Source organism: Cyprinodon variegatus, unplaced genomic scaffold, assembly GCF_000732505.1.
Source record: "Cyprinodon variegatus isolate N-32 unplaced genomic scaffold, C_variegatus-1.0 Scaffold1016, whole genome shotgun sequence".
NCBI lineage: Eukaryota > Metazoa > Chordata > Actinopteri > Cyprinodontiformes > Cyprinodontidae > Cyprinodon > Cyprinodon variegatus.
The window spans coordinates 1-26,266 of record NW_015151469.1 but is presented as its reverse complement, the minus strand read 5'-3'; the positions used below and the strand labels follow the sequence as shown (position 1 = coordinate 26,266).

At 36.9% G+C, this 26,266-nt stretch overlaps 1 protein-coding gene across 1 annotated transcript; it reads left to right on the top strand.

Annotated features, from left to right (window-relative positions):
- The first annotated feature begins 2,675 nt into the window (after window positions 1–2,675).
- On the top strand, window positions 2,676–17,819 carry pdcd10 (programmed cell death 10). The gene is made up of 8 exons (XM_015399482.1): window positions 2,676–2,812; window positions 6,333–6,553; window positions 8,142–8,195; window positions 10,757–10,874; window positions 12,843–12,969; window positions 13,477–13,555; window positions 13,645–13,727; window positions 16,975–17,819. The coding sequence occupies exons 2-8, from the start codon at window positions 6,464–6,466 to the stop codon at window positions 17,054–17,056; spliced, it is 633 nt and encodes a 210-aa protein (XP_015254968.1). The 5' UTR covers window positions 2,676–2,812; window positions 6,333–6,463; the 3' UTR covers window positions 17,057–17,819.
- The last annotated feature ends 8,447 nt before the right edge of the window (window positions 17,820–26,266 follow it).

Genomic DNA, 26,266 nt, shown 5'->3' with positions numbered 1-26,266 from the left:
ACCAAGTTAATCAAATACAGGCACACAAATACAAGAACTGTCTGTGCAGTCTTCAGAAGATCTGAATTTGTACCAGGCTCAGACTGGTAATCTGTGATATAGAGCATTTGCCCGGTGGGATGGCCCTAATTTTAGCGCGGGCCCTCCCTAAATCATACTGGCCCCAACCCTCCAGCCGAAGCACCTACCTGTGACAGTAAATAACTCAAGGAGCTCAAGAAGTAATACTATGTTACCTACCTAAATGATCCATGCAGTATATATAGCGCTTCATTGTCATGCACATCCTGGTGATGGTTAGCATATTGTGTAATTTTCTATTTCTTCCAACTGTAAAATCCTTGCAACAAACTAAATTATGATAAAACTAAAATACTTTCTTTAAACCAAATTACGATGTTCCTCTTGTATTTGGCAAATTTCTGTTAGGATAATTTGCGAAAATATGTTGTGGTGCATGAAGAGCTTTTGCATCTGTTGACATTATTCCATTTCATTGCCCACATGCCTCCTAGACTGGCAGTGAATGCTTCCACACCGCTGAGCTTCATGTATTCATTCTTGAAGAACCGCCTGCCTGCCTCAATAATGTATTGTTTTATGTTGGTGTTTTGACAACACTTGTGGTTACGTTGTAGACCTAGTATGTGTGAGTGGGTGTCTGGCTGGCTTCGAGCAACCAGAGCCAGAAAAACCGCATTATAGAAGTCTTGGTGATGGCTGTCGTGTGATGCTTGAAGATAGATCGGTTAATCCACAATGTGTATTCATATTGTGTTTCACATTTGAGACGTTTGACTGTGTGCTATTTTTGTGTGGATGTAGATTAAAAACTCCCAGGGCCGAAAATCGTTCCCAGTCCGGCCTGATTTGTACTATACCACTATCGAGGTCAGACAATGTCAGGGTGTGTTTGTGTTCGTGTCTGTTTGTTTTATGGCTGCCAGTGAAATTCATCTTCCTAAAAGAGGAAATAGAACCAGGTTAGCTTCACAAAACACAAGACAGCTAGATTAGTACCTGCATCCAACAGATGAATTAGTAACATGAGTTGACATGTAAACACAAGACGGTAAGTCGCTTATTTAAAGCCCTAACAGTAAAATCAGGAAGATCTAAACTTTTAACCTTGTGGCTGTTCAGGCTGTGAGAAAATATAACATTGGGTTAGAAAAGATTTATTCACAAACAAAAGAAAAAAGGATTCTGGTACACAAATTCTTTTACAGTCCTTGTCAATTGACCCAGATATTATAGTTCTGTTTGCCTGTGGTAAAATATAAAATGTGACATAAAATCTGGAACAACTTAACCATTTCAAGAGCCTTAATAATATAACATAAAACCTCTGCATTGAAAACACTTTGTAGAAAAATTGTTATTTTTTTTAAATGAATGCCCTTTTAGGGATGAGCATTGCAAATCAGCCACGACTTAAGGAGCTTAACTCGTGGCTAATTTTACGAGGAATTTTAAAAAGATGGCCTACCCACTCTTTTGCATCAGAATTTAATTATAGATTAAGGGGGGGTTAGGACCTTGAATTTGACTCAAATAATATTGACCTTTGCGCATTGACCTTGCTAAACTGTTTTGGAAGATCTGTGGTGGGTGAGAACACAGATAAAGAGGACTGTCAGATGTGTAGTGATCAGAAGATTTGGTAAAGATCTTAATGAAGAGGTTTACATGGCGAAAAGCCATGTAAACAAAGTGACAAAAAGTTAACAATCCAGCAATATAAACACAAAAATAACTTAAATATTCAGGCTGTCAACACAAAAGTTTTGGATTGAAAGGCAGTTATTTTTTTCCATGGCACCACAGAGGCCCCTAAAATGAAAGAAAAGAAAAACAGAAGATGAAGAACATCAATGAAACTGTCTACTATATTTGGCTAAGTTTTGAGTAAAAAGTGACTGGATGTTTATCTGTGCTTATTATGATAGTAATTTAAACAAAGGTTTAGTTTTGCTAAGTTAATTTACTTATTTCATTCAATAAAAAATGTCCATCCATCCATCCATCCATCCATCCATCCATCCATCCATGTTTTTTGGACAGTGGGAGGAAGCCAGAGTATCCGGAGAGAACCCACGCATGCTCAGGGAGAACATGCAAACTACATGAAAGACCCTGGGCCAGGAATCAAACCCAGAACCTTCTTGCTGCTAGGAACAATAAAAAAAGCAACATAAAACATTTCTGTAACAACCAATATTGTGAATGAAAAGCAAAAAATGAGAAAAATTTATATTCAACCCTAGTTCTAAAAATGTAAAAGAAAATAAAATATAAAAAAGATACTAAAAAACAAAAAGGCAGAAAAAAAGCCCTAAAACAAAACAAAAAAATGGCTCCTGAAGAAATACTTTCTGAGGCACTTAACAATTTTTAACAAAAAATCTCATACAAAAGGTGTCCAAATCTGTGTATCTTCAAGACACTTGTTGGTTTGTGGTTGCAAATAATATGCAATGAAAAAAAATTAAACCTTTATTGGCCATTTTAATGTCATATATCAGCTTACACAATGCAAATACCTCTTGTGGAGAAAAGAAAAGGATGGATAATAGCAGGATGCCTCATCTTAAATACCTGAAACTGGGAACGCCAAGAATTTTAACCTTTCAAGCTACGTCACTGTCAATTTAGCCATCTGATTGGACGACGCAGGCTCACACGTAGCACTGGTCCGGAAGATGTCGCTCGGGCCAGTCCTAAAAAACTTCCGCCTCAAGTTGTAAAGAAAACACAGGAGCTAAAAAGCAGTCGACGGGCGAACCAACCTATTTAAGAAGTCAGCCTAAAGGTAGATACTAGCACTACTTTGAAATAGATCCAAGTACACACATCTTACTCCCGCAACGGTTCCTTGACGCATTTTAGCTTAACGGCAGATACAAATATACACATTAGCTAAGCTAGCACGTTAGCTACGTATCGCTGCTATCATCGATCTATTCGGGCGAAGGCCTCAAGTCAATATTACGAGTTAATAACGTGAAATGTATTATGATAAACGGCTACCCGTCGTGATGGGAATTTTTCGGAACACTCTGTCTACAAAACTAAAATGTCAAATCCTGTTGTACATTTAATCTCCCATTTTGTTAGTTTTCCTGTTAGCCTAGTAGCCGTACGTAAGATCTGCCTCTATCTGGTTAGCTTTCAGTTGAGCTCTCAGTGGTAAAGATACCGCTTTACTGAATATAACCCAGCATTCATCTACTTTATATTTTTAGTTTTCTCATGATACATGTTGCGAGTTGAGCTTGAACGTCAAAGTATTGACCAACTTAAGCATCAGCTTTCAGTTTGCTATTCTGCATATCATAAAAATGAGTCCTTTAAAAATAATTTCTGTTTTTATTTTAATCATTCTTATGGTTATTTTGAATTGTTTGGACATTTGGGAATGATGTCATCAGCGAGTTAGCATAAAACTGTGCCACTCCCGTCCCCTGAGTAAAAGTTATCTCTTCCTCATTACTGGCTGGCATAGGAAAGATAGGTGTCATAACATGTGCCAGTCCTTGTTTACTGACCCCATGATTTGAGTCCAAGAAGGAGCAAACTTGATATGTCAGATTATTTTTATTATCTTTATGTTGTTATAAATAATTATATATATAAAAAATAATGTGGTTGAGATCAGGTGATAACTAAAGCTTTATTTCAGTGCTTTAGTAAGAGATTCTCACTGTATACCCTGGTAAATCTGGCAGTTATTTTTTCCGGTTAATCGATTTATAATCGGATAGCCAAAGGTTCCCTAAAGAAGGCTTTTTACGAAATTTAAATAATTAATTAGTTCTGGATAGAGAATATTGACAAAAAATATTTTTTAAATCTTAATGCAAAATGTTTATATATATATATATATATATATATATATATATATATATATATATAAATATGTGTGATCTACGGATTGACATAGGTTTGGAACTTATTCAAGCCTATTATTCAATAATTGTTATCCAGGACTTATATTTTTCTCTTGATGCTTAGCCTTTGGGGAGAACATACAGAAAAAAAAACATCAAACCAAGTAGGGTTTTAGCTTTTTAGTAGGGACTGTTCTTAGTTATATATTCCTTAGAGGTTTTATTAAGCTGATATCAGCTAGTTATAGACTATTGCATAAGCGCCTTGGCTCTGTTTTTTTTTTTTTTATTATTAGTAATATCCACTTATTCGGAAGTTTGTCAGCTTGTTTTTTTGTTTCATTATAACCATTATGAATTGTAGGTGCTATGTTTGAGTTAAGAATATCTTATTTAATTCTGAATGTGTTTGTGTCATTTCTGCTGCTTCCTTATTCAGTTGTTGCCACAGCAAATCCTTATGACTTGCTTGTTAGACTTGGCAAAGTTTTTTATACCTGATGCCCTTCGATCTCGGGTTTCCTGCATGGCAGTGAAAGACTTGAGCCATGTTACCATGTGGATCTAATATAGTTATATATAGAACTTTAGGTTCTTTACCATGATTGTGTGGTTTTGTGTCAGTAAATGTTCCCAAATACTCCAGTTTGTCTTTTTTTGTAATTTAGGGAAACTTGTAGAGGGAATTCTTGCAGACAGTTCTTAGCTTATGCAAAGGGCAAGATGACTGCTACTTTTCTGGTTGGATGCAATTTTCTGTAATATCATCAAAAGGACTCCAAATCAATCTAACCGTCTTAAAGAAAACTTAGGCAGATTGGAAATGTTATTTTTTAAAACAAATACACACCATAACACCATTAACCGGGTTATGCTTAATTGGTTACAAACATCTGATTTTAGGGCAACAAACCGATCTTATTGATAAATTTAATTAGCTGTTTATTAAAGTAGAATTTTCAGAAAATCAGAATGTTTTTTCTCTTATTTTCTATCTTTGTACTCCTTAGTCTTCCGTATGTCAGAGTGACATTAGTCTATGACATTTTTTGGCATTAGACGTTTACCAAATTAGCTCATTGGGTAATACCGCTGGCTGCAAACATTCAGTTTGGTATATTTTCATTGTTTACTTTATCAGGGTTTGCCGCCTTGCTTTAAAAGCACATTTTACAGCTTGCATTTTAGTTGCACTTTGAATTTAGGTCAACTCCTTGAAGGGATGATTGAGATAAAAAAAGCTACTTTTTAAACCTAATTTGATGTAATTTACATTTTGGTTTGAATAAACTAAAAAAAGAAAATAAGTTGATTAATCAGATACCATATGGAAAGAAAAGGTTAGATTTTATTTTGATGCAATTGTGTCGAGCTCTACCTGATGTCACACTTTATTTATTCTCTGTAATAATTTTGTAATAATTTTAGTTCTTATTATTTCTATTTTTCTTTGATATTTTTCTAGATTTACTGTTTATACTTTAGGTTTATTGTGTTTCTTTTTATAGTTAATTCCAGAGTTTCCTCATTTCAGGACTTAAAACTTTTAGTTATTTTCCTCTAAAACTATGCGATTATTATATATTTTTGGGGGGAGGACACCTCGTTTAATCTCTAGTTTAGTAATTTAAAGGTTTTGGTCATCCATTTAATCTGTCCATCGTAAAAAAGCTGGTTTACAGTAAGGGGTCTCTGGGGGCCGGGTGCATTTCCCTGTGCTTACTGTTAGACTGGATGTGTGTCCAGTCTATCAAAACGCTACACAGAAACAGTTTACAGAGAATTGTTATCCTTATGCACTTATTATTTTACAGTAGGAGGAAGCTCAGGTACCCTGAGGAGAATTCGCAGCATTCACACAGAGAACATGCAAACTACACGCACAATGGCCCCTGTTAGGGTTCAAACCTGGGACCATTTTGCTGTTACAGCGCTAAATTATGCAACGTGTAACCAGAAGTGGAACTTAAAAAACTATTATATTTAGTTATCAAAAAACATGCATTGTGTGTGTGTGTTTTTAAAAAGTTTTTTACTTTACATTCAGACTTCTCCTTGATGAAATTATCCCATAAAGCAAATTTGATTTAATGCAATGCAAATTATCATGCACAAAGATTTGACCCCATGTGGCCCTCAGATATTTGCTATCAGCGGTTTTGTGTTATTTTTCTCTGAATTTAAACTGTATCTAGCAATTGAAATCTTCTTGAAGCCAGTCAGTGACATGTAACCAGCCACTTCAATAAATGTAATTAAACGCTGAGAACTAGCAGAAAAATTGGATTTTATGATTTATTTTACATCTTAGTAAGTATTATAAGTGTCCTCTCATCTAGTCAGGATCAGGACTACCCATTCCCTCTAACAGCTACGTTTAGGGCATTTGCATGTTGTGTTGTAATTTCATCAATTCAAAGTTGTTTTTGCTTTCCTCTCCAGGCCTTCGTCTCTCTGGATCTTGTGTGTTGCGTTCAAGGTGTGTGAGTGTGAGTGAGGGAGTGTATGTGTGTGTGTGTTTGAGCTGCAGTTTCCTTTTTACTGTTTTGACAAGAGCTACTCCTCCCTGGAGGATGACAATGGAGGAGATGAAGAATGAAGCGGAGACAAACTCCATGGTATCCATGACACTGTACGCCGTGATGTACCCAGTTTTCAACGAGGTAAATCAGATGATGACTAAATTGTTTTATTCCAATAAAAAGTCAAGAGAAAGCAGTTTATAATCATTAATAAAATAAATGCAATTAAAAATATAGATGCTGTTGGGGATAGTATTGACTTTGCAATTCAAAAAGACTAGTAGTAGGAGTAAACAAACCACAATTCTTCATTGGTAATCGGATCTTATTTCAACTACAGAACTAGAGGATCCTAAAATGTAAGTTTATATTTAGCGTATCTTTGCTGGAACTAATATTTAGGGTTCTCCATTTAGAGTGTCATCTGCCAAATTGTGACTTTCCCAAAAATCACAACCATGAATGACGAAAAACAAGCCGACACTTCCCTCATCCTGGGTCTGGTTGCGTTTATCCAAGGTCTTATCTTTGTTGTGTCTCAATCACTCCTGGACTCACAGCTGTTGTTTGTTTTGGTGTCACCTCGCTCCCTTTCACCTGCTATTAAAACCGTCTGCACAGTCCAGACTTTTCTGGGTGAACGAATGATGCATTTAGAAAAGTTAATGCAAGCTACACTCACAGCCCATTAAATGCAGACAAATCAAAAAAGTTCCTTGAATTTTATTTCTAATAGTCAGGATATTTTCATTTAGACCAGAGGTTCTCAAACTACAACAAATGCTGCCACTTGACTATTGACCTAAAGCTTTAAAAATATTTCTACAACAAACAACATCAACAACCAAAGTAATTGGTTCTGTCTATTTTTAAGTGATAAATTCATATCATTAAGTACTTTAGCATAAATGTTTAATTTCCATAATAGATCTCAAAACCCCAATTGGAGCCGTGACCCTATCTTAAGAAATCAATGGTTTAGACTTTCCTGTGTGGAAAAGCTCTCAAATTATATACTAGATTTGCCAGCTGTAATCTATCATGTTTTACTGCTTAGCGAGCTCCCTAAGTTTTCCCTATACAAATAAATTGAGAATAAATTGGGAGAATATGAAATTACAGCTTTATTCGAATAACTACTGAGGTCTGCGTAGTTAGAATACTTGGAGATTTATTATTTGTATTTGAGTACCATGCATCATGGCGCTGGTTTACTTGGTTTTGCACTGAAGGTTGTATTTGTTTTGTTCCTACCTCCGTTTCATTTCTGTGTAAATCTTGTTGGTTGGATATTATAACCACCTGCAGCTGCTTACGGCAGGTCTTCTTCAGGACGCTCAGGGATGCACTCTGTGAAAGTCCAGCTCCAACTTCCATTCTTAACAGATGCAGATCAGTTTAGTATTTATTGTATGTGGCTTTTAAGCATGACTGAAAAATATTAACCTCGAAAATTAATGGAGTGCTGGAGTAATGAGGGTTTTCTTCTTTACATGCAAGTTGCTTCCCATAAAAAATGTGTATCAAGTTTTGGGAAGCTAATAAATAGATGAGCATAAAAGGTTAATGCTGGATTATGTCCGCATGGATGAGGTTAAATCTGATTTTTAAAAGCTCTGAAGAGCTGAGCTGATTGGAACCTGGCGGTACCCACATGACCCCATTCCTAAGTTATTATTTTTTTTTTTTGTACTAACATGCCTTCCTCTTTTTTGTTCTCATCCTTTAGCTGGAAAGGATTAACTTGTCAGCAGCTCAGACGCTCAGAGCAGCTTTCAAAAAGGTAGGTAGATGCATTTATATAATGAGCAGAAGCATGAAGTAGAGCCTTCATTCCATCCTTTGCTGTCGCCCTGAATTTAAAAGACTCCTTTCATAAATCTAATTAATCTTTTAGATTTTATTGATTCGTGTAAATTGTTCTTTTTCAGTCTTCTCATTCACTCACTCTAATGTCTGTTTTGAAGCTAATGTCTGTTTTGAGGTGAACACTTATTTACAACCTTAATGAGATAATTTATATAATGCAGATCCAGTTTTAATGTGTTTGGAACCAATTTTCCTGCTGAACTTGTATGTGGTCTTCCTCTTTTAATTAATCTGTGTTGTGCAAAGTCCTGGTCCTTAAGGTCTCTGAATAGGGTGGTTGGGCTGAAAATGGCGTATTTGCTGTTCTATGAGCCCTAATGCAAGCCTGTTTAAAAGCCCCAGGATGAAACTACAGGTTTTCTTCCTTTTATGGTATGCTCATGAATATTTAGATGAGCTGTGTGCTGATTGGTTGGTTTACAACGAGCGCAGCAGCTGAGCAAAGATGCATCATAGCACTCACTCACTGAAACATGAAATTGTTGATATGGTAGGGTGACCAGATGTCCGCCTTTTCCCGGACATGTCCTACTTTTTTAGACCTAAAAAACATACGGCTGGAATTTCAAAATCATCCGGGATTTTGGTCGACTACGGTGCAGCAGAACTGTAGTTGTGAGCTCCGGGGCTGGTTGGGGCTGGGGATGGAGCGACCGACCCCGGCCCGGTGGCGGTTGCCTGGACACCGGCGGCCCCGTGCTAAAAGAAGAAAATAAGTTGATTAATTAGATACTATATGAAGATACTAAAAGAAAATGTTTGATTTTATTTTGATGCAATGGTTTCCAGCTCTACCTGATGTCACAATTTATTATTCTCTGTATAAAGCTCACAAGGAAGCATGGTAAGGCAGGCAGGGAGAAGCATACCGTCACCGGATCAGGTTCGCTTGCTCCGTATCTGGCCGCCGGGGTTCCCGTACCAGCCCCGGAGCTCACAGCTCGGTTCCCTTGCCCGGTCCGGTCCGTTCCAGACAAAAAAAAAAGTGTCCTCCTTTTCAGAAACCCACATCTGGTCACCATAGATACGCTAGCATTGCTATCAACAGGTTAGCGACAGAATAATACAGCTTGCAGTTGTGATGGCCTTATGGTAGGAACAGCCCCTCGTTTTATTAAAGGAAGATTAGCAAATCTTGCTTTGAACTGTCCAAGACTTTGAAAGCTGTCTTCAGTAAAATGCTTAGAGCAAATGAACAGCTGAGCATCAAACTTTGCAGGGATCTTCTGATAGACAAAAATACTCCATGCCTGTCGAGTCTTTGGATCCTTGGAAAGACTGAAAACGTTCCCCTTTCTCTGTGCAGCCTGGAACACTGCATTCACTGTATGTCAATTTCAGGGCGTGACAAAAGTACAGGCCAGAACCAAATAAGGCAGCAACCCGAATTGATGTCAATTCTGGGCTTCGTTTGGATTCGGCCATTAAATTGTGGAAGTTTAGAATTGTGAGATTTGCAGAGAAAGGAGGTGTTGATGGGGTTTGAACTTCTCTGAACGTCTATTTCACCCATAGAACTATCGTTATTCATCTATGACAATGTAAACTCGGTTTTGCATTCTATGACCCCTTTAGCATATATTGATGGTGGTGTTTTTTTTAAAAATATATTGTTTCCTACTTCTAATGTTGAAAACGCTCTTATGTTGTTTTCTGATGTTATTCCACTCTGGAGGAAGAACCTTTCAAAAAGTCATCACATATAAATCAGTTTTCCTTTTCAGGGCTGACTGCATTGTGACTTTGCATAAAGATTCAGGGAAATAACTCAAACAAACCCACAAACTAAAGAATAGTATTCCTTTGACTCTGTTCTGGTTTCTATTTGTACTCCACTCCTATTAATCATCTGCTGTTTAAAAAGGGGGTGACCTTTGACCTAGATTATTCAGATGTAGAGCTATTTTAGTACCACACCAGTAGTTTTAACCCATCAGCTTGTTCAGCTTCAACTTGGTTTTGCATGTAGTATTTTTTCTCTACCACTAGGGGTCATAACTGTCATAACAGGAAAGCCAACATGTTGAAATGCCTTTTTCTCTTTTTTTTTTTGACTTATGTCCCTTCTATTGGTTCTAAACACACTGTTCCACAAAATGCTGTAATTTCTTTAAAAAAACTAACAAACAGACAAATGTGTTTATCTTCTGAGCCCTTAGATATCCTACTAAAGTATCAACCATGTTATAATAAATATACATTGACTTTCAGGCCTCCACTTAGTTAACTCTGTTTAATTGGTTTCTTCATTAATGCATTTAACTGAATGTAGATTACTCTAACATTCAATGGGTGTTTGTTATGCTGCTCTCTGATCACCTCCCCCTGCATGGCTTTCGAGTTTGACGTTATTTAAAGGGGGTTCTCTATGTCTTCACCTGAACTGCTCACGTCTAGAAGAGTGCTATTTATTTTCAAATAAGTGAGGTGTGTTTCCTGGTCTTATCTTGCATGAATACTTTCTTCTGTCACCAGGCTGAGCGAGAGAACCCTGGGCTGACACAGGACATCATAATGAAGATCTTGGAGAAGAAGAACGTTCAAATAAACTTCACCGAATCCCTCCTGCGCATGGCTGCGGATGATGTGGAAGGTGAGCAGCGAAGGAAATCAGATTCTGCTGCATTATGATCTTGGCGTTTGTTGGTGATGATGCAGCTTCGTGATCCAGGTCATTAGGCTGATGCTCACAGTGGGGGGTCCTGTTCATCGGACAGGAAAGATGTGTTCAATGTGAGAAATGAGCATTAACTATGCTGGAACAATTGTTCCTTTAAATTAAATGTTATTGTAGCATTTTATGATAGAAATCTGTCTTTGTGTTCTCCTGGGTTATAAATATGAGATGTGAACTGTTGGTCTCTAGACTTTAAGATGTATTTGGCTAAGGCAGATATACAATGAGGGAGATGAAATCCTCTCCAAAGCTTAATGTTGAAAAAAATGCTGCTAAAAGGTAGCCTCTTGGACTCATACAAACATACAAACTATTTTTTAAAGCGGGTCATTTAAAGTGATGCTTGAATAAAGCCTGTTCTGTTCTTAAATGTGAACATGTTGAGTTTGCTATGCTCTATTGGGACTTCGGCCTTGTCCTTTAGCCAGAGGATTTTCAGCAGCAGGGTTCAGGGTTTATATTTTTAGAGCAGCGGGCTGCTGTGTCCAAATTAGTCTCCACTCCATCCAATCCAAAGTGCGCTGTTTTTTCTTAGCATAGCGGCCCTAAGACTGATTTCTAGGCTCCCTTCCACAGGGTTCTATGCAGCACTTTTTTTAAGCAAACATGCTGGAATCTTTAAAAAATAAACACTGAAATTATGTTTATTGACTTAAAATTGGGATAACTGCCATTGAAACAGTTTTTAAGAACATTTACTTCCTTTTTTTTCCTTTACTGTTTGACAAAAGCGCTGTGAGTCAGTCTGTCACCAACTCGACCCCAGCACTTGCAGGCAGGTGAACACATGCGCTCCAGCCTGGCCAGCAGACAGAAAGCCAGCTTTGAAAGCAGGGGTGAAGTGTAGGAAGGATTCCCAAACAGGTGGTGTGTCAAGCCAGTCCAACCAGCTGTGAAAGAAATGTTTTTTGTTTTTATTTTTCTTTTCCAGATTTTTTTATTTTCATTACAGTCACAAGTACAGAGCAATTAAATTACCTCTCTGCATTTAACCCTGGTCGCTAACCTCCAAATTATCTCAAATCCTTAGCCACATCAACACACCCTTTTTCTGAAGGTTCTCTCTGACCTTATTCTTGGGATTGCTAAGGAGGAGCCAGGTCTCTGGAATTCTTTAGAGATTGTAGAAACAGGAAAGGTCAAAGTTCCCTCTCTTTGTGCGCTCCACCATAAGTAAATCTTGTAGGACTAGATAAGCTGTTCTCTGTCGGGGAAAGGAAGGTTGTATGGAGTATTGATAGACTGTTTAGAGAGTGAATACATTTTCTCAAAATAAACATGTTTTTCAATCTTTTTTTTATTGTGTGAGATTATGCTGCCACAATAAACCCAGAAGTTATTTCAATACTTTGACTGGTAGTTTTATAAAGACTCAGTTAGGGTTGCAACTAACAATTATTTAGCAAATCGATTAATGTGTTGATTATTCGATTAATAATCAGACAGAAAAAGGTTCCTTAAAGAAGACTTTTATGAAATAAAACCAGGTGAAACTAAAACTTTTCAACTTAAGGAGTTCTTGATGGAGCATACTGAAAAAATCTAAACAATAAAGATGATGATGTTATTAAATGTTTTGGTCATAAATGGGAAAAGATACAAACTAATTCTAGACCATACTTTTTTTTTTTTTTTTTTTTTTTTTTTACACAATTTTGGTATAATAACTGCTCTACGTGGGTTGCTCTGTCAGCTAAAGGGATGTTTTGTGGTCTCTAAACTTCAGGTATCAATAAATTGATTACTAAATTACTTGAGGATTATTTCAATAATCGATTAATCACGATTAATCCGATTAGTTGTTTCAGCCCCAGTCAGATACACGATGCTCTGTTAGATATCACCACGACTGTTTGACTGAGAATGTTTCAATCTGTCCTGCAGAGTTCATGATCAGCCGACCTGGACAGGAGTTCCAGGACCTTAATGAGAAGGCCAGAGCTCTGAAACAAATCCTTAGCAGAATTCCTGATGAGATCAACGACAGAGTACGGTTTCTACAAACTATCAAGTGAGTGTGAACAACCCGGGTTATACTTCAATATGGGGAGATGTTTCACTTATTGACAGCAAACTCCAAATTTGTGAGAAATGGTTGCAAATAAACATTTTGACCGTCAGTATTTTACATTAAGGCTACAGCCAGTAAAATCTCCTGATTGAGATTTACTTATATAAACAGATGGAACTTTAAATATTGCTTTTTGCTTGATATTTACCATCTATAGAGGAATTTAATACATTTATTTGAAAGCGCCTTATCACAACACCCAAGGACACTGTACAGGCAGATAAAAACATTAAAATTTGATACATCGCTTAATAAGATCCCTGTTCTGCTTCCTGCAAACATTTATTTAAAAGTCACAGGTTACATTTATTTTTTGTATAGAACATTTTTTTTTCTTTTAGGCAGAAACGGCTGTTAAACATACCAGAATGTAAAACAAATGATTTGTTTAGACAGTATTGATTGGGGAGACCATGTTTTCATACCAATACCATCTTTTGTACTCAGAGACATAGCCAGCGCCATAAAAGAGCTCCTGGATACAGTCAACAACGTCATTAAGAAATACCAGTACCAGAACCGGCGGGTGAGAAACAAACACACACACAGATGGTTCTGTTATTGTTCAGCAGGTCATCCTTCCCTCTGTCTGATCATGTTGTTCTTTCCTCCAAGGCTCTGGAGCACCAGAAAAAGGAGTTTGTGAAGTACTCAAAAAGTTTCAGCGACACCCTCAAAACATACTTCAAAGACGGAAAGTGAGTCCGACATAAACACCACCTCTCTGTTCAGCTCATGAATGTGCTGTTTATTAGATATAACCAATGTTCAATAAGTATTGGGGTAAGAATTTAGTTTTATTAAAGACTTAATCAGGTTTAAAATTCACATCAAAGCTCAATAATAATAATTTATAATAATAATTGAACTTTATTGATCTCACATTGGAGAAATTCACTCTCTGCATTTAACCCATCAAACCCCTTGGGGAGCAGTGGGCTGCCATTGTGCGGCGCCCAGACAGCAGTGTGTGGTTAAGGGTCTTGCTCAGGGACCCATAGTGCACTGCTCTAACCACTGGGCCAAAAGTAGAAAATTCGCCAACACTCCTTTAATATTCATATACACTCTAATCTAACATTTAGTTACGTTTCTCTCTCTCAGCAAGTTCCTGAGGAATCTAAACACTATTCTAACCCCCTCTAACTTCATTCTGACTTGGTGTTTAAAAGGCTTCTTCTCTGGTTTAAATTAGTAGATAATCTGGCACAACCTGGATTTCAGGTCATTCTTTCATCCTAATCGGTTTGTTCTTTCCAAAACCAGTTTTAATGTGTGTTTAGGATGATGGTCCTTGTATAAAGAAATTTGGTCAGACTGTTGAAGAACAACCCAAAAAACAATGATAGTCATAAGATTATGCTTTTACACTTTCCAGGATGTTTATTTAGCATTGACACGAAAACTACCTCATACCCAAACTTATAACAAAAGTGGTGTTTCTACTGCTACACCTCAAATCAGAACCAGATGGTAGAAAGTTACAGAACAATGGTCCAAAAAGACACATCTAAACTAGATAAATTACTTTGACCCTTATGCATGCATATGTTGAAAGGGTTTATTGCTTTTGGTATCTGCATGAACTGAGGCGGCTGTTGCACAAGTAAGCAAGCATTAAGAAACGGGAAGCACAATTCAACTCATAAAGTCCTTTAAGGTGTGGATTTTTTACTATCCTGAGAAAAAGAACACTATGAGTGTTGCTGACCTCTACAAACCTTTTTCAACCTGTTACTGTATGTAGGTTACCAAGTAAGTCATAAAAGGTTTATGAAATTGTCATTCTACCTTTTATTTTATGTGTTAGAGAAATACTAGTGTGTTGTCTTTATATTTGACCCAATATCTAATTGTTTATATTGTATCATTGACTTTCTGATTGTTTACAGTTATGGCCAAAAGTTTTGAGAATGATTCAAATGTTAATATTTACAAAGTCTACTGCTTCAGTTTTTATAATGGCAATTTGCTTATACTCCAGAATGTTATAAAGAGTGGCTTTACAGCAATTAATTGCAAAGTCAATAATTGCCTAGAAAATGAACTTTTTCCCCTTAAAGATATTTCAGCGTCATGAAACTCTGCCTTAAAAGGACCAGCTAACATTGTTTCAGTGATTGCTCCATTAACACAAGTGTGGGTGGTGATGAGGACAGGGCTGAAGATCAATCTGTCATGATTAAGTAAGAATGACACCACTGGACACTTTAAAAAGAGGCTGGTGCTTGGCATCATTGTTTCTCTTCTCTGAACCATGGTTATCTCTAATGAAACATGTGCAGTCATCATTGCACTGCACAAAAATGGCCTAACAGGAAAGAGAGCAGCTAGAAAGATTGCACATCAGTCAATAATCTATTGCATCATCAAGAACTTCAAGGAGAGGGGTTCAATTGTTGCCAGAAAGGCTCCAGGGCATCCAAGAAAGACCAGCAAGCACCAGGACCATCTCTTCAAAGTGTTTCAGCTGCGGGATCAGGCTACCAGCAGTGCAGAGCTTGCTCAGGAATGGCAGCAGGCAGGTGTGAGTGCATCTGCATGCACTGTGAGGTGGAGACTATTGGAGCAAGGCCTGGTCTCAATGAGGGCAGCAAAAAAGCCACTTCTCTCCAGGAAAAACATCAGGGACAGACTGATATTCTGCAAAAGGTAAAGGGAGTGGACTGCTGAGGACTGGGATAAAGTCGTTTTCTCTGATGAATCCCCCTTCCGATTGTTTGGGACATGTGTGGGGTCGCTTCTCAGCCAAGGGAGTCGGCTCTCCCACAGTCTTACCAAAAAACACAGCCATGAATAAAGAATGGTACCAGAATGTCCTCCGAGAGCAACTTCTCCCAACCGTCCATAAAGCAAAGGTGATGTCTAACTGGCTCAGGGAACAAAATGTAGAGATTTGGGTCCATGTCCTGGAAACTCCCCTAATCTTAATCCCATTGAAAACTTGTGGTCAATCATCAAGAGACTGTTGGACAAACGAAAACCTAGGAATTCTGACATGCAAGCATTGATTGTGCAAGAATGGACTGCTATCAGTCAGGATTTGGTCCAGAAGTTGATTGAAAGCATGCCAGGGAGAATTGCAGAGGTCCTGAAGCAGAGGGGTAAACACTGCAGATATTGACTTACTGCAATAACTCATTCTGTCATTAAAAGCTTTTGTTACTCATAATATGATTACAATTGTATTTCTGTATGTGATGACAACATCTGACATAAACACATGAAAACCAGAGGGCAGCAGACCATGTGAAAATATATTTGTTTCATTCTCAATACTTTTGGCCATGACTGTAGTTATCAAGTTATCATAAATAAAGATAAGAGGCATGTAAAAACAGTTATGCATAAAACAGAGACTCACTCTCAGTTTAACATTTTGGGTTTTAAAAGAACAAAGCAAAGCTGAAGAATCTGATTTTAACACTTTTCTAAGTTGGGGGATTTTGGCCTGTTAAGCAGCTGATTTATCTAAACAGAGAAGTTTGGATGCATCTAAATAAAAATAAAAAAATATCACCGATCGTTTATTTTAGTAAACATTGAGATTTATTCAGTCCACACAGTGATTTGCTTCAAATTCTTTATTCCTGTTCCTTTGGATCAATGTAGTCATTTATAATGTGCCTGTTAGAAAAAGCTGTTTTCTTAGAGCTCAGAATTTCAAAGAAGCTGGAATTTTGGTTTTCCTTTGCTTTAAGACATATTTGTGGAATAAATTCTCTGTGAAATGTATTTATTAAGATGAAAAATGAAACACCTGTTCCTCACTTCTTAATAATAACACCTCTATTTTATTAGAAGTTGGTGTTGAACAGATGATTTTCATGTGAACCAGAATACAAATTCTCTGTCTAGAAAGAAATAGAGGAATAATTACTTGTTTCCCATTTAATTAAACATAATTAAACTCTTCTTCTTTTTTTTCTTTTTTTCTGTTTCCAGGGCAATAAACGTCTTCATCAGTGCAAACCGGCTCATCCACCAAACCAACCTCATACTGCAGACCTTCAAAACCGTGGCCTAGCCCACAGAGAGCACTGAGTCCCCACCTTCCCCATCCCGTGGGGAGACACTGCTAAAAGTGGCGGAAGCTTGAAGAGCGCCTCGCCCATACATTGTAAATTAGAGTTGATTTTAAGGGTCGGGGTCAATGAGATTCTACATTCCAGTTCAAAAGACTGAAAAGTGCCATTTAGTCAATGAGGATTTTCCAGTCTTGAAATGGAACTGAATGGGCCCAAAAGCTTTGGTTAAATTGATTTTATTTGGACAGTTTTAATTTATAACCCTGTTCTTGTTTTGGGGGGTGGTGAGGCCAGGTGTTTATGAAAGACTAATTGCCATTTTTCTAATATATTCATGTTGATCATTCTACTTTTAGCTTTTCAGTCATGACTACAGATCTGAGACCACAGTCAATTAGGGGTGCGTCTCAGCCTTCTTTACTGGTTTTCTCTTCTCGCCTCCTCTTGGTGTCATTTTGCCACGGTGTGTTTGACAGAATCGGTCACCTGGCTGTGGGTGGAAACGGTCACGAGGAGAGGGAGCAGTGTTGGACATTATGAGAGGCAGACTCTGATTTTGTTTCTCGCTATCAGAAAACAGAAAGCCAAATTACTTCCAGCACTGTGTGCGCCTTACAAAGCCCTGTAACATTCCCTCCTCTCAGAGTGTAATGAAGTGGAACTGGTCCCTGCTGTTTAAGGGGATGTAGAGAGAGAAATTAAACTTCTGTATTTAACTAATGTCTGGTTGCTAATGTTCAAATAAATAGTTTCCAAATGATGTCCTTTTTTTCTCCTTCATCCCTGAATGACATGAGCAGCCTTATCATCAAGTGTTTCCTTACTGCGTTTGGGTGTTTATTTTAAATCTGACAACCACAGAAATATTCCTGTTTAGTTTACAGTGAAAAAGCCAGCACACATTTCCGAAGGTCGTTTAGGGCATTGTTCTGTTTCCTTCACTTTTGCCCAGGAAATAACTTCATTTAGTTCTCTCAAGCTCCGACAAACGTTTCTCTGGAAAGAGTTCAAAGCTCACCACTGTACGGCTATCAAAGCCAGGGTTCAGAGTTTGGTTTGAGCATTTTATTTTAATCTATGTTGTAAAAGAAATATTTTTACAAAAATTCAGTTCAAATATATATACCGTATATAAAAAATGTTTGGAGCTCATTAAAATTGATATATATATATATATATATATATAATTTAGTAATCTATTAATTGTTACCTGGAGTATAGAGACTGTAAAACATGCCTTTATCTGACAGAGCAGCTGACTTGGAGCAGCAATTATACCAAAATTGTAAAAATAATATATACATTTTTAATTTAAGAGAAAGAAAAAAAAAAATAAATGTTTTGTCAGTATGCTCTACCCAGAGCTCCTCAAGTGGAAAAAGTTTGTGTTTCACCTGGTTTAATTTAGTAAAAAAACTGTTTTAAGGAACCTTTGGCTATCCGATTATTAATTGATTAATCGAAAAAATAATAGATTAATTGAGTTGAAAAATACTTGTTAATTGCAGCCCTAATATATAGGGCTGAAACAATTAATTGTGATTGATTATTGAAGTAATCGTCGGCTAATTTAGTAATCTATTAGTCGTTACCTGGAGTATAGAGACTGTAAAACATGCCTTTAAGCTGACAAAGCGACCCACTTAGAGCAGCAATTATACCAAATTTGTAAAAATGCAAACATTTTGCATTTAAGATAAAAAAAAAAATGTTTTTTCTATCAGTATGTTTTATCCATAAGTCCTCAAGTGGAAAAGTTTGAATGTTACCTGGTTTAATTTAGCAAAAACCTTTGGCTATCTGATTATTAATTGATGAATCAAAAAACAAACAAACAGATTAATCGTTTAACAAAATAATTGTAAGTTGCAACCCTACTGTATATGTTTTTTGTATATATAATATATATAAAATGATTTATGAAATGTCACTATAATATTCTGTTCTGTTCCTCTTGTTGCTGCACACTGCTAGTCAGCTTTCTGAGATGATGTTGATACATTCTTCTATTAATAAAAAAACAAAAAACTAAACAATAAAGACGATAATCTTATAAAATGTTTTGGTCATAAATGGGAAAAGATACAAACTAATTCTAAAAAGACCTAAATAGTGTACTGGTTGTTTTATTCTATTGTCTATGTAATTGAGTTAATTATTAGACGGCTGGATGCCTGTTTGACGTAAACTTTCAGCCTAATTTTAAAAAGAATCACAATCTAAAGATAAATTTGAATCTTTATGCTAACTAAATTTTGCTTTAGGTAAGGTATGATAATGGTAATTTAAATCAAACATGTAATAAAACAGAAGCCCACTGAGCATTCTTTAGTAACATTTAATAATTCCTAGACACCTTCAAAGAGCTGCAGTCTTAACATTTTGTACTTGGGGTCAAAATCAACAGCTAGGCAATACTAAAGCCATAAGTAAAAAAAAAGAAACACAATTCCCCAATTATTTAAAAATTATTATTTTATATATATATATATATATATATATATATATATATATATATATATATATATATATATAACTTAGCAATAAATTAAACATGCAGTATTTTAATAGAACAAAGAAGAAAACCAATATGAAGGTCTGAAAGTGTCCCCTAATTGTTTGGGTTAAATGTTTATTTTTCTGGTTCAGAAAATGTATTTAAGACTAATTATTGAAGTTTTATTCCTTACCTGTAATGTTTCCCTTACACTTTGGAAACATCCGTGGCGGTCATTGTTCGACACAGATACACAGTTCAAGGTTCGATCCATCATATCTACTGTACATAACCTTCCACTTTGTCTTCAGTATGAAATGAGCAGGAACAACAGCAAGGGTAAGAAGGAAGGGTTTCTTTTTTTTCAGAACATCATATCCCCAAAACAGGAAAACTTAATGAGATGTGTCTAAGCATTGGTTTCGGGTTTATTTGGCCTTAACAGAAATGCCATCTGGAAATCAGACGCCATAAATAATTTGGAATAAAATTGTTAAAAAAATATATAAATTGTAGGAAATGATATTTATATTGCAGGTTGGTGGAATACATATGTTTAGCTAAAAGACTGAAAGGCCCAACCTAAGCAAACACTGGGCAAAGGTTGATAAGGGAAGATAAAACATTGCTTGATATGAGAAAACCAGTTTAACCGCAAACTTTGAGTAATAATTACCCAAGTAATGTGGCATCACTTGGGTGCTAATTTTAGATTTACCACTGGAAGGGTACTTATTTGAAGTTCCAAACTGTGTTAAAGTCAGGTCTTTGAGATTTAGTTACAGGGTGCTTGATTGGTTTGTGATCCAGTAATTTTAGGGAGCCAAGTTTTGACCTTTACAACCTAGAGGTGGGAGGATGCATTTATAGCACCTGACTTGGTGCCAGAATCTATTCTCGTCACTGCAAAGGAAAGTCAGGAAGAAGAAGGTGAAAACCCTCAACTGTTCTAGGCAAAATAAATTCTTGCAACCTTCATGGATGACTTATTTAGTCAACATTTTATTTAAACTTCAGAACCATCTTTTCACTCATATAAACTTTAAGATTAGTAACTATGCAGTGTCATTTATCTCTAAAAATAGTGACTTGATAGTTTTAAAGAAATCCTGTTATCCCAAAAATATTAAGAAGTCACATAGGATCAGAAATTATTTCATTTTCATCCTAGTAGCTAATTACACCAACTCAAAACAGCTTTTAAGTTTGAAAAAAAAAAAAACAGTTCTATGTTCAGTTTCTTAACCACCAGTTCTTTACACAGAGAAACTACGGCATCCCTATTCTTCTAACAGTTATGCTATTCATATCCTAATACACCCAATAGTTGACATATTAATTTGATCAAATGTCAGATATTCTGAAAATAATTGACATATACAGTGGTGTGAAAAAGTGTTTGCCCCCTTCCTCATTCCTTGTTTTTTTGCATGGTTGTCACACTTAAGTGTTTCGGAACATCAAACCAATTTAACTTAACCTAATGTACAACTAAAAGTTTTAAGGAAGTGGTTTTCAGATTTAGCTGGCCATGGAAGTGGCTGCTGCTGCATCTTAATGAGTGCTACTAAATTGAATTGGATCTGTTCAGTCTTGCTGTGTGGTATACCGTGGTGTGAAAAAAATGTTTGCCTCCTTCCTCATTTCCTGTTATTTTTACATGTTTGTCACACTTAAGTGTTTCGGAACATCAAACCACTTTAAACAACACTCAAGGAAAACACAAGTAAACACAAAATGCAATTTGTAAATGAAGCTGTTTATTATTAAAGGAGAAAAAAAATCCAAACCATCATGGCCCTGTGTGAAAAAGTGATTACCCCCTATACCTAATAACTGGTTGGGCCACCCTTAGCAGCAACAACTGCAACCAAGGGTTTGCGATAACTTGCAATGAGTCTTTTACAGCGTTCTGGAGGAATTTTGGCCCACTCATCTTTGCAGAATTGTTCTAATTTAGTTACATTGGAGGGTTTTTGAGCATGAATGGCCTTTTTAAGGTCATACCACAACATCTCAATAGGATTCAGGTTAGGACTTTGGCTAGGCCACTCCAAAGTCTTCATTTTGTTTTTCTTCAGCCATTCAGTGGTGGACTTGCTGGTGTGTTTAGGATCATTGTCCTGCTGCAGAACCCAAGTTCGCTTCAGCTTTAGTTCACAAACAGATGGTCGGACTTTCTGCTTCAGAATCTTTTGGTAGACAGCAGAATTCATAGTTCCATTTATCACAGCAAGTCTTCCAGGTCCTGATGCAGCAAAACAGCCCCAGACCATCACACTACCACCACCATATTTTACTGTTGTTATAATGTCCTTTTTCTAAAAAGCAGTGTTCCTTTTACGCCAGATGTAATGGGACACACACCTTCCAAAGAGTTCTACTTTTGTCTCATCGAAGAATGTTTTCCCAAAAGTCTTGGGGATCATCAAGATGTGTTTTGAAAAACTTGAGACGAGCTTTAATGTTCTTTTTGCTCAGCAGTGGAACTCTGCCATGCAGGCCATTTATGCCCAGTCTTTTTCTGATGGTGGAGGCATAAACGCTGACCTTAACTGAGGCAAGTGAGGCCTGCAGTTCTTTGGACGTTGTTGTGGGGTCTTTTGTGACCTCTTGGATGAGTTGTCGCTGTGCTCTTGGGGTAATTTTGGGCAGCCGGCCTGCTGAGACCCTAGGCCAAAATGAGCAGAGTTTGTTTTGTTTGTTAAATGTTGGTGAATAAACACCCAGTGGGGCTGCACAGTTTCTCTGCCTCAAGTCTCCTACTTCCTCCAACCGCTAAAGGCCATTCTAACACGGCCACTCCTGGGAAGGTTCACCACTGTTCCATGTCTTCGCCATTTGTGGATAATGGCCCTCACTGTGGTTCGGCCGGAATCCCAAAGCTTTGAAAATGGCTTTATAACCCTTTTCAGACTGATAAATCTTAATTACTTTCTTTCTCAATTGTTCCTGAATTTCTTTGGATCTCGGCATGATGGGTAGCTTTTAAGGATCTTTTGGTGGACTTTACTGTGTCAGGCAGCTCCTATTTAAGTGATGTTTTGACTGAAAACAGGTGTTGCAATAATCAGGCCTGGGTGTGGCTAGAGAAATTGAACTCAGGCGTTAAAAACCACAGTTATAGTATATTTTAACAAGGGCGGCAATCACTTTTTCACACAGGGCCATGATGGTTCGGATTTTTTTTTCTCCTTTAATAATAAACACCTTTACTTACAAATTGCATTTTGTGTTTACTTGTGTTGTCCTTGACTATTGTTTAGATTGGTTTAATGTTCCGCAACACTTGTCTGTGACAGACATGCAAAAAAACAGCAAATGAGGAAGGGGGCAAACATTTTTTTCATACCGTGGTATACCACACAGCAAGACTGAACAGACCCAATTGAATTTAGTAGCACTCATGATGATGCAGCAGCAGACACTTCCATGGCCAGCTAAATCTGCAAACTACTTCGTTAAAACTGTTAGTTGTTCATTAAGTTAAGTTATATTGAATTAATACACAAATAATTCAGTTTTATCCAAAGGCTTAAGTTAAATATACTAAAAAACAAGAATTTGTTCAAGTAAAAAAGGGAGTAACAAAATAATGGTTTACAGTCGGCTGAGGGCTCATTTCAATAAGAAAATAAAGAATTCAGAGTTGTATAACTTAAAGGAAAGCATAACAGCTGCCCACTTCCAAAATATTCTTCTAAATGCATGTGTGAACCTTCAGGGCTCCATAGTGACAGTGTGGATTTAAACTTTGCTGATTTAAGGCAAGCTTCTTTAATACTTGATGCTAATACATGAATGTTCTTGCTCTCTGTTTGGAGAATTAAAGATGAAGACCTTTAATTGATCCGTAGTTTCTGCTGAAATAAATTTTGGCTGAAGTAAGAAAAAATGTAATATTTAGTTGATAATTTATCTAATAAGTCAAAGATCAAGAACATATGACTATTTATAATTGTAGACGACATTCTGTTCTAACTGTCTTGCGCGTTTAATCATGGATGTTTGGAAGTCGGCTTCAAAAATCTAGAGGCTTGAGGAATTACTTTGCAATCCTAAATGAGATAAGATTTCACCAACATTTAATTTTCTTCTGAGAGATGGAAACAAGACCTATAAAAGCATGAATCCTTATGACTACTAAGAAGTGTTCACTAACTGAGGAATCCTGAAAGCAAATCAGGATGATTTAAAATCAGTATTTTTTCAAATTCAGATTTCTGCTGCAGTGTGGTCAGAAATAACTCTGTAATGCCGACCTGTATAAGCACTAAAATGGTAATGACTGCCTTAATAACCTTCGATCCTCTTAAAAAATAGGTTAGGAAATGTTGGACCAGAACTGGGTGGGGCTTGTGTCAAAGGCATCACTCTAATTATTTGAAAGAAGGTAGTCAGTTGTTTCCGTATCAGTTTTTATCAGTTCTGTTTTATTGGTTTTTCCGCATTCTTTAGCTGTTATCATTCTATTGTCTATTGATTTTAGATAAACTGCATGTCAAGGTAAGTTATTCATCTTTAAACACATTTACGTAGATTTGAGACTAGTATAATATTTGATGCAGCTTTTCTACACAATTTAGTTACACAAACTAAATAAACTGTACTTGTTTTATAGACAAGACCTAAGCAGCATCACCTCAATCTGTTAATAGAAATGACTTCCAACTGGCTAAAGTGATTTTGACTCTTACCTCTCCAGGGATACAGACTCGTATTGATTATGCTGTTTTCTATCCAGTTGGACACCAAGGCACGGAAATGGGGATTTGTAGATTGAAAAGAAAACAAGGCAAACAAAGATCTGGAAAATTCAAATTTTACTACAAATCTTTACATTTTCTCCATATCATTCCCTTACCAAGTAAACACGAAAAGTTTCCAGAATAGAAACCATATAACAGGCTGAGACCCAGGAGGACAGATTAAGGTAATCCACTTGTAGTCAAGATCTCTGAGAACAATAGTGGCAAAGACCTTAAAACTGTAGACTGGTTTATAACATTTAACAAATACCCATCAAACAAAGGCAAAGAGTAGACATGTGCATGAGGGGATAAAACAACAAACCAAGTATGAAGTCATTTAACTGGTATTTTTTAAGAAGGATGATTTCCTTTTGAATCTAAAACTTTAATTCCCTACAAACCATTTCTGTGATTTTTCTCCAAAACAATTTATGTAACATACTCAAAAAAAATCTAGAAAGAAAACCAGTTGTCCCAAACACAAACTGTGGAGGCAATTATTTCCTGAGTGTAACCAACAAATCTTATGCAAATGCTAAGAAAAAACAGCCCCGACTCAGACGGTTTACAGTAAACAGCAGCATTTACAAACCTGACTGTTCTGTCTCTTGATACTTGGAAGTAACAAGAGCAAAGAAGTCTACAATTAGCCTCCATTTACATTCAAAGTTCAGCAAAGCAGCAAAAATGTACACAACAATCCACAGTAAAAACATCTCCTGAGGAAGTGAATAAAAAAAAAAAAAAGCCTGAAAAAACATTTCTGGAAGACAATGTTTTCAGGTGAGAGAGAAATTTAATTCTATAACCCTTACATTCTTAAATCAGCTGATAAAACAAGTAACCCTGAAAAATAATTACTGACCAAGATACTTAAAAAAAAAGAAAATTTTAAGCTAATACAAATTCTGTATGTGGAAGAAGCACCCATCGGTGATCTCTATTAAATGGGCATGAGTTGATAAATAACATGTTTATGTGCAAAACTTTAGAACGAACCAAAATATATCTTTTTTTATAAAACTAACTCATGCACATTGACTTTCAATCAGCAAAGGTTTTCCAAACATGCACCAAACATGCACCTGCTAAGGGGATACAGTCACAGCTTTAACCTGAAAAGCAAAGTCATAGTTGACAGGTTTTCCCATCCCACCACAACAAGAAACTCTCATTTTTCTTTACCAGACAGCCACCCCAACTTCTTCAGCACCTGGTCCACCTTTGGAATGAGTTTTTCCTCAAAGTCCCACAACCGTTTGTCCACATTGAGCTCCTCAAGTTTCAGGGATTTTCTCAGGGCTACACGGACGTGAACGATCCGGCAAACGTCTGGTGGAACGCTGTACTGCTGTCCAAAAAACCTGAGCACCGAATGCACCGATGTCTGCTCCACCATCCTGAAACACAGATTCACAACAGCAAGATGTCAGCTTGGTATAAGACACCTTAAAGGTGTAGAGGAGGATGTTCTTTTCCGGGTCGATCATCCAAATGAGTGGTCCTCCTAATTGTCAATCATTCTGGTGATATGTTTATGTAAGGCCGTCCTTCATGCTCAGCCTCATTTTCACCTACAGGTGGCGAGTCTGACATTGTGGAAAATTGCAAAACTTCTTAAGGAAAGTAAGCTTGTATGAGCGATACATACAGCAACAGAGCGCGGACGAGGAGATATGGGCTAGTGCACGCTCTCACACGTGTTTCATAGGCGTTTCCTCTCGGTACCGGGTACAGGGTTGTGCATCTGCATTTTTTTTCTTTTTTAAAGGATAATTCCGGTTTTTAACACTTTTAGCCCATTTTCTGTAGTGTCCAGGATGAAATCGAATGATCGACACCAAAATTTTGAGAATTGGTCCTGTCTCTGCTTTTTGGCTCATTTAGAATCCACCCCTGGCTGCTTCAGAACGGCTTCCATAGAGCATGTCCAACAATGTCCTTAAAACAACCTTAAACGT

Bases quoted from the DNA above. Each gene is read 5' to 3' on its own strand.
- pdcd10 (XM_015399482.1), top strand. From the start codon at position 6,464: ATGACAATGGAGGAGATGAAGAATGAAGCGGAGACAAACTCCATGGTA. The intron at 6,554-8,141 runs GTAAATCAGATG...CTCATCCTTTAG, and splicing joins TGTACCCAGTTTTCAACGAG to CTGGAAAGGATTAACTTGTC. The intron at 10,875-12,842 runs GTGAGCAGCGAA...TCTGTCCTGCAG, and splicing joins GGCTGCGGATGATGTGGAAG to AGTTCATGATCAGCCGACCT.